We start from the raw sequence: 16,641 nt of genomic DNA, 5'->3' as shown, positions 1-16,641 counted from the left end.
CAAGAACAAAAAAATAAAAGGCAACAAAGGAAGAGATGATTAGGAAATAATCTAAATGAAAATATTTTTTTTATGTAATCTAGATGAGAGGGTAAGAGGGTTTGTAGAGGTCTCACCTGGCTGATAAGGTTGAGCAGAGGTTTGCCTTCTGAACCAACCAGGCAGGTCAGGAGCTGTGGTATCCATGCCAACCACTGTATGGGCGGGACTCCGATGCAGTATTTGTCCACAGCGTCTGCCAGGGTGTTCTTGTCATCGAAGCTGAGTAGCCACAACACCTACAGATGAAAAATGAACACCAATAAGAGAGAGGAGGGGTGAGGAAGGTGAAGACAGGAAGAGACACAGGTACAAACAACACATTCAATACAATGCTTGGTTCATTTTGCCAAGATAGTCACATTCAATCATTTAAAAATAAAGTAACTACTGTAGGATACCAAGTAGTAAAAGGTAAGGTCTCTGTCATTAATCAGACCATTACTGCTTTCCAGGCTCTGTTCACAGCAGGAGGCGGCCTGGACAGCAAAAAAAGACTACATCTTGGCAATTCTTACTATGATCAAAGCTTTGCCAATGTGGAGGTGATCTCTCAACCATCAGGACTTAGCACAGTCAAACCCAGCTGGGCAGCACAATACCGGGGGGGGGGGGTCACCAGAAGAACATCTTATTAGAACCTAAAGCCTGTAGCAGCCATTATTAGAACAGATAATTATAGTTATACCTAATGCTAACAACACCGGACGTGACAAGACCAGACTTATTATTTATCCAGTCAGACACAGAGGAAAGCGGGTCTTTTGTTATCTTCAATCTAACTCTCCTGTGGGTCTTTGAAAGCAGAGATCCCGCAGGCAGTTTAGCACAGTTTTCACAATCTCTCAGCTCGCTCCAGTTCATTAATAAATAATAGAAAAAAATATTGAGTTTTTAATGAGGCCAAAGCTTTAAAAAAATAAAACAGTCTTGTTTTCTCTCATTTTGTGCTGTGATCTTCCAATTTAATTTTCTGCTGTGATCTTTCTATTTGATTTTGCGACTTTTTCAGATATTGAGCACAACCTGGCCTGAGTACAGTATGGCAGAGCACAGCAGACCTCTATATGCTCTCACCCATTATACAAGCCTGTAGAGGTCTTTCTGTGTTAACCTCTGGAGAGACTGGAGGGGCTGTATTGAGCGGCTTGGTGTGTGTCTGTGTAAGACGGTGGGGATGCTTGTTAGCAAGGAGTTCTTTTCTTTAGCGCCCCACTCAGGGCTTACCCAACTGGTAAGTATGGTAGCATTGGTCTCGCTGTCAGAAAGGTCAGCCCATGAAGAGGGTCATGAGATTGGAGTACCAGGGGAGGCCATTAGTCTGTTAGCTGCCGATGCCAGAGGATGGCCTTCATTCCACCATCGATCTACCATGGGAACCATTCCACACTGTCTCACCGCTGGACTATAATCGATCAAATTACTACTCTGTTTGTTACTGTGGCAGAGTCTTATATGGGTTGAAAAAAACTTGTTCTTATCAGCACAAATAATGTATGGGCTGGAAAGGGTCAGGGAAACTTGGTTATTCAAGGTGACGCTTTCTGATAAATTGAGGCTTCTGGTTTGATTGAAATGGGTAATATAGAATAATTCTACTTGTATATTGTTACCCCCCAAAATGAATAAAGAATAAAAACTTTTAAAAAATCAGGGGTAAGGTGCAGAAGTGCCTGCTGATAAGCTATCAAAGCAAAAGATATATACAAATAAGAATACATTCCCAATCATGAATCCTTAAAAATGTAAGACATGAGATAAACAAAAAGTTGCTGCTATTAGCATTTCACAAGAAGTCTTCACAATTTCCAACCACATGTGAACATGGATAATCACACAAAAGGCGTCTTTCCCTCGTCCCTACTCACCTTTGCTAGGTATTTGCGTGACTTGCTCTCATTTTGGTGGCGGCAGGCGTGGAGGTAGCAGGTAATGGCGGAGACTCCCAAGTGGAGCTGACGGTCCTTGACAAAGATATTCTCCAGGTAGTCACCCCACATTGCCCAGGCCTTCACCAGGACATCGTGCATCTGTACCGCTGCTGAAAAGGCCTTGTTGGCTTCCTCTGACCTGGAACAAGAAAAGGGTAGGAAAGGTTAAGTACATTAGAGAGTGAGGAATGGACTGAGAATGACAGAGTTATGATGAGTAAAGGGGGGAAACTGGAGAAGAAGTGGGATGGTGTGAACGGGAAGTCAAAAGGAAAAACAAAGATACTAAATAAGAAAGAACACTGAAGAGGGGAGGGAGGATTGAAAGAGATTGATGCAATACTTGTGCGGAGACGGGGGCTTTAAGGAGCAGACGAAAAAAAGGAGAAAGATGGAGTGTGCAAGAAAACAGATTACGATGATCATATTTTGAATTATGTACTACACATCAACAGACACCATATTTCATTTGCTGTAATCTTCAAGGCCTTTCCCCTCAACATTAAAGTGTAAGCATTTAACCCAGCATGAATTAATGTCACCAAGGGTGCAGGCGTTTTGCCATGTTGTAATACGAGTTGAACATAAGCCTATCACACTGTGCAGATCAATCCATTTAATGCTGGCTGACATATGAGCTTAATATCTTCCTGTTTCATCAGTAATGACAGGGCGGCAGCAAGGTAAAAACCCCAGCGTAATGGCTATATTTATCCGTACACAAATACACTGACCGTGAAGAGCATTGCTACAGCTTAGAAAAATCTGCAGGCTGATAAACTTGAGAATCCTTGAGGACTTTTTATCCTTGTACTGCAATCTGGCAGTCACACTTTGAGTATTCGATTTCCAAACTGCTAAATAGCAGGCAAATAAATAGACAGGTGATATTTGGCAGGGCCCCTGCATTTTGGCTGCACAGTTTACGCTGACAAGAAAATATATTGTGAATCATCAGCTGTTTTCACCATGCGAAGCAGCTTCTAACCACCTTGTTGGCACACAGTCTGAATCATTTTTACACACCTTTCAGCCTTTGATTAATAAATAAAATAAAATAAAAGAGGCGCGGCGAGACGCACTACCCTGCAGTCAAAAAGGAATAAGGCCTGTCAATAAAAAAGCCTTACCGAGCTACAGTTGGTAAATGGACCTCCATTTTGGGAGTGCTTCCAAAATTACTCCCCCAACTTACTTGCAGTGAAATGTCTCCCAAGCCAATCAATTAAAATGTGTTATTATAAAAGGCATTTTGGCATGTGATTAAGAAATGGGAGCTTGATTGCTATGGGAGTCAGAGCCGAGGACCCTCCAGTAATACTTAATGGGGTTGCCTCAGTCACTTTGCCGGTGTTAAAGTACATTAACAGTTTCTACTACCCCGCTCAACAGGAGCACAGGCACCCAACAGACTGTCAAATCTCTGACAGCCGTTTAATTGAATGATCCCAAAATCCTCAGCACATGCACATACACACACACACACACACACACACACACAAAAAAGACTCTCTCAACCCCTAACCTCCCATGCTACTGTTAATTCTCCCCCGGTATAGGGGAAACTTAATGATTGCAATAAACCCATGCTGAGGTGCAGGGAAGTTCTGCTGATCCCAGAGATTTCAGCAAATTGCCTCAAGTTAATTATTGAGCTGCATATACATTTAATAAGCCCTTCTCAATTTGTCTTTCACCCCTCAGGACGCCATGTCACGTCAAAGATGACGGGTGAAAAAGGGGCCGCTGAAGTGGAACGGGTGTGGCTGTGGGTGTCTAGTAGAGCAGGGAGAGAGCAGTCATATGTTCCACAAGCAATTCCTGCAGTAACAAACTGATGACAGGGATATAAAGCAACATCTGAGCCACGTCATAGGAGTAACCTAGTAATGTGATCTTGGAGGACCGTCAGCTTGAGGAGAGTATTGCAGATAAAATATGAAAACCATGCATAGTTAAGGGACCAATCACACCATTCGAGCATAATGTGATAATGAACGAAGGGATGACAGTGACAGAGAGGAACGGACATTTAAATTGCAAAAAAAAACAAGAAGAGAAAAAGGTGAAAGAAGAACATCTACAGTTGGCTACAAACTAGAAATAATTTTTTAAAAGCTGGAAAGGTATTCAAAGATGAGAGAGCCAGAGCACTGACGGACATACTTGTTGATTTGAGCCAGGAACATGCCCTTCAGAGCGTAGAACTCAGCCGTCATCTCCTTGGTGAAGTACTTCAGGTTGGTGGACTCGATCACTTCCAAACCCTAAACAGAGAGGGAAGTTAACAACACAGGTTTAACTTCAAACTAAATTGCGGAACAGAAACTTTCAACTATGCTATCGAATCGCGAAGAGGCTACAACGATGTTAGGTTTTAGACAGGGCAATAATTACACCTGATAAACAAACAAACTGCTCGGTGTTCATTAAGAAGTAAGAAAAGAGGTGTTGAGGGAAATAAACTTCCATTATGGTGAGCCTCTGATTAGGTGTCCCCTATGTACTGCTGTGACAAACGATGTGTAGCGGGAGAGAGAGAGAGAGAAAGAGGAGATGAGTTAGAGAGAAAGAAAGAATGAGAAAACAGTGTCTACTGGCACTTTTAATGACTAGCGGTTTGCTCAACTGCTTCTATTAATCAGAGTACTCCATGGTCTTAAGAGCAAGCTCCTGAGTTATACTCTTATAAATCTCTCTGCTACAACTTGCCCCTAGAGACATCCAAAACACTTTTTTTTTCTTACCACCTTCTCCACTCAAATTACCAACAACTTTGCCTCCAACTACTTCTAATAGAAATCAAGCCAAATACTTAAATCAAACTAAATGCATCAAATGTGTTGTTCTTCAGCAGAAGCAGGTTTATTCTTTCAATTGGAGCATGCATTACCACGGTCCAGGTCCTGATAACTTGCAACTGTGCAGGTGTTTTGTGTAATGTTTTCACCCCAAATAATCATTTTTGCTATTTCAAATGAGAGATAATAACGTTTAAATATATTTTGTGTGTTACAAGGTGCAATCAAACATTATGTATTTGCTAATATTAAAATCAAGAATGATTTTGAACATGGCAAACACTCATTAACACACTGACATTTGCAATGTACTATTAATTACGGGCTGAGTTCTACTAAACAACCCTGGGGCTCAAATGTACTGAGATTATACCAATTAAGTGTGTGTGTTGTACCCAATACCCAATTGCAAGATTGACTTCACTGAGGAATATTTTCTTAGGGGCAGAACAAGAGGTCATGTTGATGCTTATATTTTTAATTAGTGCATAGGTCAAATAAATATGTAATAATATTGATTTTCACATTTGAAAGTATTGGAGATAAGGCTGCATGCCATCTTACCTGCATACACTCATTCTTGCCCATGACGCCAGCCAGCTGCAAATAACATTTGACCTGCTGTCTGATCTTCTGGAAGCAGTCAACAATAGGCACTGTGGGGATGGTATGGATACGACTCAGTATGTCCAGAGCCACATTCACCAAACCCTGAGGAAACAATAGTGTGGTGTTTTTTCACAAATACAAGTAAGAAGGTTGAGGGAAACTTAGAAAAATAAATGTCGAACATAGATGTTTGATTCATAAGCCTACACCAGTACCTGTTTGCGTCCTATCTTGCCGTACTGAATGATAGCAGAAGCCGAGGCGTGAACTCCCAACATGGCATTGTTGTTGTTTGGATCATGCTGTGTGTTTGTCTCGTACGCCGTCACTATGGCTGTGAACAGAGATAGAATGGTAATGAACATGGCTTTACCATTTATACAAGTGCAATAATTGAAGAAGCAAGCAAAATAAAGAGGAAAACTTATCAGTCTAAACTTTTGGGATCTTTTAGCACTCAGAAAGCTCAGCTGTCATAATGCAGAGGAGGGCCCTGGGCTCCTTCACTGTATTGAACAGTAAATGGACCATGACCATGAATTTCGTCAAGAAAATTCCATTTCACTTAAACATAAGTTTGAAGGCTGTCACGTATAAATGAAGGGGATTTTATTGGCATGGTGCTGCAGAGCCAGTGCTATCAATATTGCAGTGTCTCGCAGTGCGAGTCGGGGGCTCAACTTGCTTGAGACATCACATTTTGCAGTGGATACCTCCCTGAATGGTTTCAAAGTCACCGCTGGAGAGAGCTGAACACTGAGTCAGGTAAATATGCATGTGTGTGGGTGAGTGTGTGTGTGTGTGTGTGTGAGTGCGTGCGTGTGCATACGAGTGAGTGAGTGAGTGAGTGAGTGAGTGAGTGAGTGAGTGAGTTACGTCCTGCAGTGAGAGAGTGCCTTAATGAGCTAGCTAACATTTTGAAATATACATAGAGCCTGATTGTGTTTTTCACATCCACGTATTTCAAAGAAGAGCCTTTCCTGGAGATAACAGAAACCCATGCAGCAGTGTCACCCCACACATAAAATGTGTATGCATGTAAACATGAATACATGTTTCAATATGGCTGGTGGTAAGCTCCACAGTTTGTACTAGGTCTGTCAGAGTGTGCGTCTTACCTTGGTAGTGGTGCTGGCGCCACATAAAGATGCTGCTCCAGTGGGACAGGTCATCAGAAACAATGGGCAGTCGGTTCCTCCATGTTTTCACCACAGTCTTCATGTCGTGGAGGCTGGTGTTGCGGCCCAGGTTAGCTGGCTGAAGCCCCGCATTGATTTGGGCCGCTTCTTGTAGCTCAATGATCTGCTGTGCCGCCTGGGGAGAAATAATTAACTTAAAATCTGCTCTTGACCTTTTTGTATTTTCCATTAAGTATCAGGTGTATCTGGACCACACTCACTTGAAACGTATTGTAAACTGTAATGGCGCAAGAAAGGTGGCAGATCTGAAGCAGCAGCAAAATGGCTTCTCATGTTTGCAATGGCTCACTCTTTTTTTTTTTTACGGTTAACATTTTGTGTTCCCAGGCCTGCTCTAAAGTGAGTGTGCTTCAAAGACTTGGTCCAGGCCGTATGACCAGCTGCATCTAATCTTGTTAATATTCTGTCTAAACATCTCAACAAATGTAAGCCACTAGCCAAATTTCCTGCTTAGTTTGCACTGCATGGTGTCCATCTGCCGTCAACTAGTGTCTGTTGTTTTCAAATTTGAGAAATGGATGTTTTCTTTTCATGATCTGTTGATACGACTGAATAAACTTTGCTTAAGGGTGTCTTGACATGCATAGTGAGTATTTCATTAGTCGTTAGTCTCAAGTTATTTCTTGTGTTCTAAAATAATCAGATTGAAATACTAGTAGAAGAAACTTCAGGTCAGCCAGATAAGGAAAATTTCACAAGAACAATAAATAAATGAATAAATTATTGTTGCATTACATAGAGAATGCAGCAATATTTTTTTCATGCCACCAAAATCTTTCAGGGAGAATCATTATGTCTTCTTTCATTACTTCAATAGCTTATCTGCTCCGATATGGCACAGAAAAAAGGACAGGGAGATGTGAAAATGAGAAAGGAAAAATCAGGGGGCTTCCATCTCATTCTGTGAAAAGAACCCTCATCGATTGGCCCAAAGCTGCTCTGTTAACACATAATCAATCATTCCATTATAGCTACTCATCAATCAATATTAATGCCAACCCCTCATAATCCATAGTGTGGGTGATAATCCATTGATCGCCAGTCACCACTAAGAGCTGGGATTTGATGATAACTTGATTCAAATGGTATTTGAACCTTTCTGTATTTGCAAAGTCTGGTCTTCTCATTCTCCAGGGCTCATGGAGTCGGGAATATGAGATATAGAGCTTGGAAATGGAGACTTACAACAGGCCGCTTGGCTGGGTAGAAGAATAAATAGCTTGTTTTCCCTTGGCTAGGGTAAATAATTGGACTGCACATATGCGAGAACACGCACACCAAAAAACACACGCATACACAAAACAACAAAGAATGTAGTCGGCCAATTCAAGTACCCCTTTTGAAAAGATAAATGTAGTGAATCCGCGCTGTGCCGAAAACGTACACCCCCCCCCCCACTGATATCAAATCTCCCAAAACAAAATAAATTAGACAATACAATATTTCTCACAATTATCTGTTAATATCATCTGATGGCCCATTTTTAACCTTCATTCAGACCGTCCCATTCATCATGTAAATGTAATTCTGCAGCAGGTGTTTAATCAAATGGTATCTGATGGCAGGGAAGTAATTACAGCCATTCTAAACTAACTCTCTTTCTTCCCTCTCTTTCTCCTTGTGTCCTCCCCTTTTCAGTCCACTCTCTTACCTTTTTCAATATTCCATCGCCTTAGTCCCCCTTCTTTTCTCATTCTCCTTTTTCGTCTTTGCCCCGTCTATTGTAATCTCTAGCGGTTGAATCCAAGAGGCTTACAGTTTGTTTTTTTAAATCCATCTCAATTTTTCAAAATACAGTGAGAGAGGAAGATAGCAGGCCATTATCAGCTTTACTCGACATCACAACATCTTAGGGCTACTGACAGGCATCTCTTCAAGTGCTTATCACAAATAACGGAGTTCCCTGCACAACTCCTCCTGGATTCAGCACTGCTGCGTCAGTCTAAATTGAGCCTTTCATCATAAAGAAACTCCTGCATTTTGTATACAGACCTGAAGCAGCGGCGTGTGCACGTGGGAGACAATGTGAGGTAGCCTCCTCCACTCGCGGATGGCCAGGCTGGAGGCCATCTCCACCAGCCGCTCTATGAAGTTGAGCTGCTGCTCCTCTGGGTGGCATATGGCCAGGTAGCCACGGTGCATGTTCACCTTCCACGCCATCTCCTTAGGACAGCTCAGCTCCACCTTCAATGTCATTTAAAAAAAAAAAGTCAGTCAATCATTTTCCATACATAAAAACAAATTTATAGAGCAAAAGACTTATGCTACAATTTAATTTCTAAATAGTGTAATATACACATTATATCATTTTTGAAGAAGAAGAAGATTCCAATTCCATTCATGCTTTTCAGATGAAGATAGAGGGAAACTAACAAAACTCCCATTTCAAACAAAAGAACAATTTGATTTCTGCATGGAAAATAACACTTTGCACAGTTTTGTGAACAGCTTACTGACGGACAGTATATGTTAGAAATACTAATATGAATTAGTGAACTTCTGTGTGTTTCCGTATTATATCAAGTGGAATAGAACACACTTCTTTAAGCGTTAGGAGTATAGCAGTTGTAATTAATTGTAAACATCTGGGGGGAGAAGGCTTTCCTTTTATAATTTAGTACTTGGACAAATACACAACAACACCGTTTCCAATTCATTTTCTGAATGGTTTCAGCAGGACTTTTGTACTAATGACTAATCCACTTGACGAGTCTGACACAGAGGTGGAGGAGAGGAAAGGGCCCTGCTATCGATTAAAACGCTGAGTGCATTAACACTGAGCAAACAATAGCCCGGGGAAGCCTGCTACATCGTCGTGTGTTTATAAGTGAGCAGGAGAAAGACAGAATGATAGAAGGCCAAGAAGAGGAGGAGCAAAAAGAGCAAGAGAATGAGAAAGCCTTGGTGTGTATTTGGGCGAGCTCTTCTGATGTGGGAGAAAATTACAGTGATCGGTCAAAGCGCACTTATCAGGGGTGACACTTGATGAATATCCTGGAGACAGGACCGCCCTTATCAAGAGCCAGCTTTAATTGAAAGCGGGGACATTTGGACTTCCCCCTCGGAGGTGGTTAGCGGTGGGCAGGCAGGATACTGAAAACCTTGCTCCTCTCCTCCACTATAAAACAAATCACCCTGCAGCAGATGCCTGGGTAATTATTCACGTACGCAGCTGTCGTAAATATTTGTCCCTAAACCAGAGCTGCAGAGCGCGGGATGAAGAGATGGAGGTGGAATTAGAAAGGTTAGTAATTACCAAAAGAAAACCAAAGTAAAGAAGCAAAGTTAGAGAAGTAAGAAACAAAAAGAACGAGAATTGGAATGGCTACACAGAGGAGGGAAGGAATGAACTACAGAGGAAGGGATATAGCGGAGTGGGGGCCACCATCCAGACCATTTAATTAGGTGTCACCTTAGGACCGAGCAGCTCAATGGATTAGTTCCAAGTCTCCTTGAAAGAGCAAAGCAGGAGTATTTGTTATACGTCAGGTACTATCACGCGTTCGCCACCCGTCTACACTTTGTTTCAGGAAACATGAGGCCAATAAATTAGCAGGCCAAGCAGCTGAACTGCATTTTCACACAGATTTACGGACAGTTCTCTCATTCTCCCCAGGGGGCTGTGGGGTTGTGCAGGGGGCCGTTCAGTCCCAATATCAAGTTACTGTACTTTCACACTGACCTGAAGCCTGGGCTGATTATACAACACTGTACCGGAAGCCATCAACCGAAAAAAGAAAAAAAAAAGTACAGGCAGGCTTCTGGTTCAGTGGGTTCAAGCCTGGAGGCTCCTCTGTGCCTGTGATTGTGTTAGTGAGAACTTGCGGTTAAAGTGTCTGTTTTCTGTAACACTATTAGGGGTCATTACAACCTTTGGGAGACAGTGAGAGTGAACCTACAGTATGTGTGGCTGTGTGTAGAAAATCCATACATGAAAACATTCTCAGATGGTGACAGCACACTCCTCACCTGTACCAGAGCCTCCTTCATGGCTGCCCAATTGGACACCCTCCAAGCACACTCCAGCATGAGATAAGGGTTTGAGTGGCCTTTAGATTGGCCGTATTCAGTCAACGGTTCCCACTGGTTCAATTCCTTAGAACAGCTGGATATGAAGAAAAGGGACATGGAAAATGTGAGCCAAACTTTACACATCCTCTTAAATGTTTTACAGCTTTGCTAATGGAGAATTTAGCGATAAAATGTGTCCTTTATTAGTTCACAGTGGGTCATTTGGAGTTGTCCCTTTGGGAAGTCTGCTTGGCTTTAAAAAATGCCTTGGTCTTTTAAAAATACCTTTAGGGTTTTTAACATTTGCATGGATTTGTATAGTATTCTTCATGCTGTTTTTTTAAATGTATTTTGAAATCATAATTTGATTTTTATGTTGGTCTGTTCTAGACACATACACACAACATCCTCTGCATGTTTGGCCACCCAGGAGAAGAATCCCTAAAAATCCACTATTTCTTTGTTTTCTGTTGGCTGTCTTGATATGTAAAGCAGACTCAGTGCTCTGGAATAACAGATTTTTTTCTTTACCGTATCCAGTGGTCCTCCCAGAGCTGGTACTCAGGGAAGATGGCTGGGGAGACGTTGCTCCTCTCATGATCTTTCCTAGCCTTCTCCATTGCTTTCTCGTAGCTTTCTTGGGCCTGAACAGACATATCACATTTGTGTACAAACTTTTTGAGGCAAAACAATTATTGCTTGTGTTATTAATGTGGTGGTGCCACTTTTTTTCTGTTTCATTTTTTAAACAGGATGGGCAAAATATGAAAAAAAAATATATATATATTTATGTACATATATAAATCTTTTCTCTCACCTGTTCAAAGAAGCCATGCTGCTCATAGGCAATAGCTGTAGCAGTCTCAGGAAACTTGCACCTCTTCTGCCAGAGGCCGGCCCACATGTCCTCCTCTTGGAGCAAAGAGTAGAGCTCTGCTAAAGAATCCAAAATCTCCTAGAACAAAGTAGAACCAAATGTGGATGGCAGCAGAACACATTTGATCGTTTGTGGTGAATTGTACGAGAGCAGCTTTGCTAATGATTCTAGTTCAAACTGGATAAAAGGCAGATTTGTCAGCTCTAAACATGAGGCTGCCACAAGCACTTCTCCGGATCCTCAAATGGGGAACGAAGGACATGTAAAAAAGAACAGTTGCAGGTTTTAAGAGGCAAACCCTAATAGGAATAATAATATCAATATTTAATATTTTCTTCAATCCGTTGTCGTCTATTCTGAGGATTCCATTTTCAGACAACTACATTCCCGGAGAAAACATTACATCGTATCAAGATTGTCAAGTTATTAAATATGGACTGTTCTAACTATGCAGAATAGAAAAAGTATTCGATCGTTCCAATACAAACAAATACTGCCAAATCAAAATGTATTACCTGTTGAGGTGGTGTGATGCTCTCCTGCTCGTAGAACTCTGTGCTCTGCTTGGGCTTGCTGTGCAGACTGAGGCCCTTTTCAAAGGCCTGCTGCTCCAGCATTAGAGTGGATCGTAGCCACAGGTTGTGCGTCTTGCCCAAGTACTTTAGCACACTGGGGCGGATTGGAATAGGAGGCACACACTGGGACATGGCTTCCACAAAGCAGTTTAGGGCACTGGGCTGGCAGTCCCTCTGGGCCTGGTGGCTACCACTGCACATGAATGGACTCATTTCTCCTGACAAAGCCTAGAGAGGTGGGGGGATAAAGTTCATCACTTTAGCAAAACAGAAATGATACGTCATATTGATAAATTCATTCGGTTGTATATAAATGATGCAACATGATGCCCTTTTCCAATCAAAGAGTGCTTTTAAGAAACAGGAAAAGAGATATAAGAGAAAATATGTAGGTTGATTGGGAATGTTCTTGATCTCATATAGAAATGAGCGAGGTGTTTTAGTAAGCAGTTGAAAGATTGATATTTTTAATACAAATGTTTACTAATAGTCAATAGTTAGTTCAATTAATGAAAGTGATTACAACAATATAACCCAGCCATACTCCCAAAGTTCCAATTAATGCAAACTTATACCATTATTTAAGGTAATGCAAAAATTGCGGGGAAAGATGAAGTGCAATCAGAGCTTCTAAGACGTTGGAATTTGAGCGTGACCATGCAGTAAGTGCTCTGATAATCATGAATGACACACACTCAGAAATAAATGATGTATTTGTAATGGATATAATTTTCGCTGCCCATTGACAGCATGGAATAATTAATGCCTTGATGATGGTCATTTTAATTAGGCTTGTGGTGGAGAAGGCCAGTGTGTGAAGAAAAGTGAATTTCTTCCTAAGAATAAGTTAAATAAAAGAAGTCATTTCCCATGTAATAATCCGCCCGGAGATATGAAGCCCGAGAAGCAGTAATCACTCTATTTCACCATAAATTGGTATAGTCTAACAGTGGCATGAAACGCAGAGCTGAGGCACACATCAGATTAAACACATGTGACATTATTTTTGACTTCATGTCTATCACAGAATCAAAACATAATTTTGAAGCCATCTTTATTGACAGCTTTTTTAAATGTTTAAGAGCTCAATCACTTCAAATCAAGGCCTTTCAACGAGTCTCAAAATACTCTATTTGCATCGGGTTGTTAAACTCATTACAGCTTTTCCCCTCAGCTTTCCCGTTTCCATATTTAGCTTGATAGCAACCGTCCTCATTAAGTGGAATTGCAAATTTTGGGACATGAATGGAATGGCCAAGGTCAGAGTTACTGTCTGTCTGCTAACGTCACTGATAAGATACAGAAAATGATAAAAGGAGAGGATGTGTGTGAAGCTGCACATAATGAGAACAAATATGCAATGTGTGCAAGTCCAAAAATACCAGGGATGGACTTTCCAACCAAGAGCAGCATTTTGGATTTTTAAAAGTAGTGGGAAAAAACCACACAGTATGCAGGCTGTGTCATGCATAGGTAAAATATTTTGGCAATACCCTATATGCAAAACTAGGTAACACTTTACAATAAGGGTACATTAATTAACTGTTGATTAATGCTTAGTTATTAACGGTTAATTAATGCTTGACATTTACTATGCTCAGTTAACTTATGCTTCGTTAACATTAACTAAGCATATCAGTTGGTTAATGCTTAGTTATTGCTTATCAAGCATAACCTAAGCATTTATTAACGGCTACTTACTGATGAGTTAATGCTAAGTATGCATTAAATAAGCAATAACTAACAGTTAATTTATGTACCCTTATTGTAAAGTGTTACCCAAAACTACAGTTTCCATCATTGAATATTCACATCATTTGAAAATGATACCAAGCAAAACTACAATCTATTGTATAGACACAGGTGAAGTTAGCTAGCTCTGTGCTTCTCTGCATGTAACTGGACAGAGGCCAGTAGATAACACTTACATGCTGCTGCCTGTCAGAGAGGATCTTCCAGAGGCGAGGGAAGAGCTGAACCCAGGTCCTTTCAGCCAGCGGTGTTGAGATGTGACAAAGCTGGACCAGAGCGTTTAGAAGTGCCCCCGTCTAACACAAGAGCAGAGAGAAATGACAGCTGCTGGCTCAGCAAGGCAACCACTTCTTAATCCATGTCGCTGGGACATAAGACTGCAGCTGATTTACTATCCTACTGTTCATTGTTTTCCACCGATATCTCAGGTGGAAATCAGTTCCTTATTCTATAACCAGAATTAAAATGAGCAGATCTTTGGATCGAGAACTTATATAAACAAATAAAAAATATATCCAATAGCTCACATATCTCAAGCATTGCATTCTTTAATATTACCAGTAGAAGCTAATGGTTAATTTTGATATTTCTAAACATGATAGTTAGGTTTATCATTCAACTGTAGCTTTGTCAAAATCCGATCTGTTTCATCAACCCATCACAGTGAATGCCGGTTCCTGAAGGATAAAACGTACCTTGACCTCCCGTAGTGAGTCAAGAAACTTGTCGTGGCGGTTTGTAAGCATGTGTAGTTGGTTGCCTGCATCTCTCTCCGTCTGATCCTTACTTTTGGGGATGGCTGTCTGGTCACCCGGTGCTAACTCTATGTCTATCTCCACGTCCTGACAGAAACCACAAGAGAAGAGAAGATGAACAACTGTATTTTTGGAGAGCTTTGACACCTTCTGCATATTGGATACGATGCGGTTTTGAATTTGGCATTTAATAACATTAAGCATATAGAGTTTCTAGGATGAAAACAGACACAATCACAATTTTCTTTTTTTAACCATAGGTCAAATGACAAAGCTTTAATTTTTTCTCTGGAAAACAGTTATGCAACACATCTCTAATGGGATAATGTGCTAAGTTATGTGTGAGAACATGTCTCTGTGTGTGTGTGTGTGTGTGTGTGTGTGTGTGTGTGTGTGTGTGTGTGTGTGTGTGTGTGTGTGTGTCCCACCTCCTCCTTGGTCTCACTGTTCTCCCTCTCACGCGGCTCCTGCTTGACATGCGTTGCCATGGCGAAGGCGGCGCGGTCATGGCTGTCAGCCAGGTTGATGACGTTGGTGATAGACGGCAGCATGGATCCCTGGCAGCTGGTGCCAATGATGGTGTTTCGTTCACACACGGCCAACAGCAGCTAACAAGCACACACACATAAACAGAGACCAACAGGTGAAAATTGAAAAAAAAGAAGATCAGAGATAGTACATTACATAACAAATACGGAGAAAAAACAAATACAAAAGGCTTGTTTTATGAGTCAACAATACATTATTCTGAATGCTGGATAAAGGGCTTAAAACAGCAAATCCCCAGGGAGCACTGTGTTTACCTCTATGCACTGTTTGATCCAGAAGTGGCTGCCCATGGCCTCCCAGTTTTGAGAGCAGCAGATGTACAGCAGCCTCTCATAGACACGGCGCTTCATGGAGGTGTCAAACACCTCAAAGAACTTGGCTCTGATCAGCGGCTGAGGGCAGCGGAGGCCTGAGAGAAAGGCTGGCTCCAACTTGGATGTGATGTCACTCCCGGAAAGGCTCTCATCCCTGAAAAAATGTGATGGACAAAACATTTATTCGAAAGAGCTTGCGTGCTGGCTCTTACCCACTTTACTTGCATGATTCATAAGGCCAACATACTGGCATTTTCTTTAAAATTTAATTCACTTGGAGCATCTGCTGTAATGGAACGCAGTCACGACACTGATGCAAGAGCCAAAACAACAGTACGACAATTTAGAAAACAAAGTCACAATATCTAATGTACACACTAAAATACAGAACAATGGGAGCACCTGTATACTGCAAAAATCCACTTATGAAGTTTATGATTTTCCATTTTCGTATGTCAGAGATAATACAGAGATATATACAGTATGTGCCGATTCAACATTACATATAGGTCAATAAATCGTGTTGCTTGAGTCATTTGAGTAGGAGAATTCCTCTATTCAAATGATATGTTGTGTATTACATCTTTCAAATCTGTCAGAAGAAATAAACAGATTATTCTGTTAACTGTAAAAAATGATCCAAAGAAAGTCATTTATATTTACAGCTGGTATTTTTGTGTGACTGTTGACAAAATGACATATTAATAACTAGCAGAACACACTTTAACCAATCTGGCTTTTAAAGGGTTATTTACAAATATGGCAGCCAAGTAGGACTCCAAACATATTACAAGCACAAAAAGTAACGTCTTGGCATAACATTCAAGTGCCAGCATGTTTAAACAGCCGTGTCTAATACTGAGGATCACTGAAGTGTGAGGAGATGGCAGTTAACACTGAATATTGAGTGATATTATGTGTATTTCATGTGGAGACTACGGCAGTTGTAAAGCACTAATGGTCATATGTTAAAACACTTAAATAACAAATATCATCCTTTCGACATCATCCTGCTGCACTGAATGGGCCTAAGGGCATGATTCACATAACAGAGAGAGAGAGGGGAAGTGGAATACAAGTGACAACAAAGGCACGACTACCACAGCTGCATATTGCCCCTATTTGGGCAATTCCATTTACATTGTTCTTCTCGCACAGCTGCTTTTATCATCCCATTATCATAACTTGCTGTCCATCAAGGCTTTACTGCTTGTTACAATCTTTTGAGG

General features: G+C 41.1%; 1 protein-coding gene across 1 annotated transcript in view; it reads right to left on the bottom strand.

The window, feature by feature from the left end:
* Positions 1-16,641, bottom strand: part of trrap (transformation/transcription domain-associated protein) — an 81,902-nt gene that overhangs the window by 21,419 nt on the left and 43,842 nt on the right. Inside the window, exons 49-63 of the mRNA XM_080048559.1 lie at positions 15,353-15,566; positions 14,978-15,157; positions 14,490-14,636; positions 13,971-14,090; positions 11,983-12,270; positions 11,408-11,545; positions 11,122-11,234; positions 10,549-10,684; positions 8,572-8,763; positions 6,499-6,694; positions 5,596-5,714; positions 5,336-5,482; positions 4,137-4,237; positions 1,908-2,109; positions 117-278 (exon numbers count right to left, since the gene is read on the bottom strand). Of these exons, the coding sequence (XP_079904685.1) occupies positions 117-278; positions 1,908-2,109; positions 4,137-4,237; positions 5,336-5,482; positions 5,596-5,714; positions 6,499-6,694; positions 8,572-8,763; positions 10,549-10,684; positions 11,122-11,234; positions 11,408-11,545; positions 11,983-12,270; positions 13,971-14,090; positions 14,490-14,636; positions 14,978-15,157; positions 15,353-15,566 (2,455 nt within the window). The remainder of the gene's footprint in view (positions 1-116; positions 279-1,907; positions 2,110-4,136; positions 4,238-5,335; positions 5,483-5,595; positions 5,715-6,498; positions 6,695-8,571; positions 8,764-10,548; positions 10,685-11,121; positions 11,235-11,407; positions 11,546-11,982; positions 12,271-13,970; positions 14,091-14,489; positions 14,637-14,977; positions 15,158-15,352; positions 15,567-16,641) is intronic.

Source organism: Ammodytes marinus, assembly GCF_949987685.1.
Source record: "Ammodytes marinus genome assembly, chromosome: 20".
Lineage (NCBI taxonomy): Eukaryota > Metazoa > Chordata > Actinopteri > Uranoscopiformes > Ammodytidae > Ammodytes > Ammodytes marinus.
The sequence above is the reverse complement of the archived record's forward strand: the minus strand, read 5'-3'. Positions and strand labels throughout refer to the sequence as shown.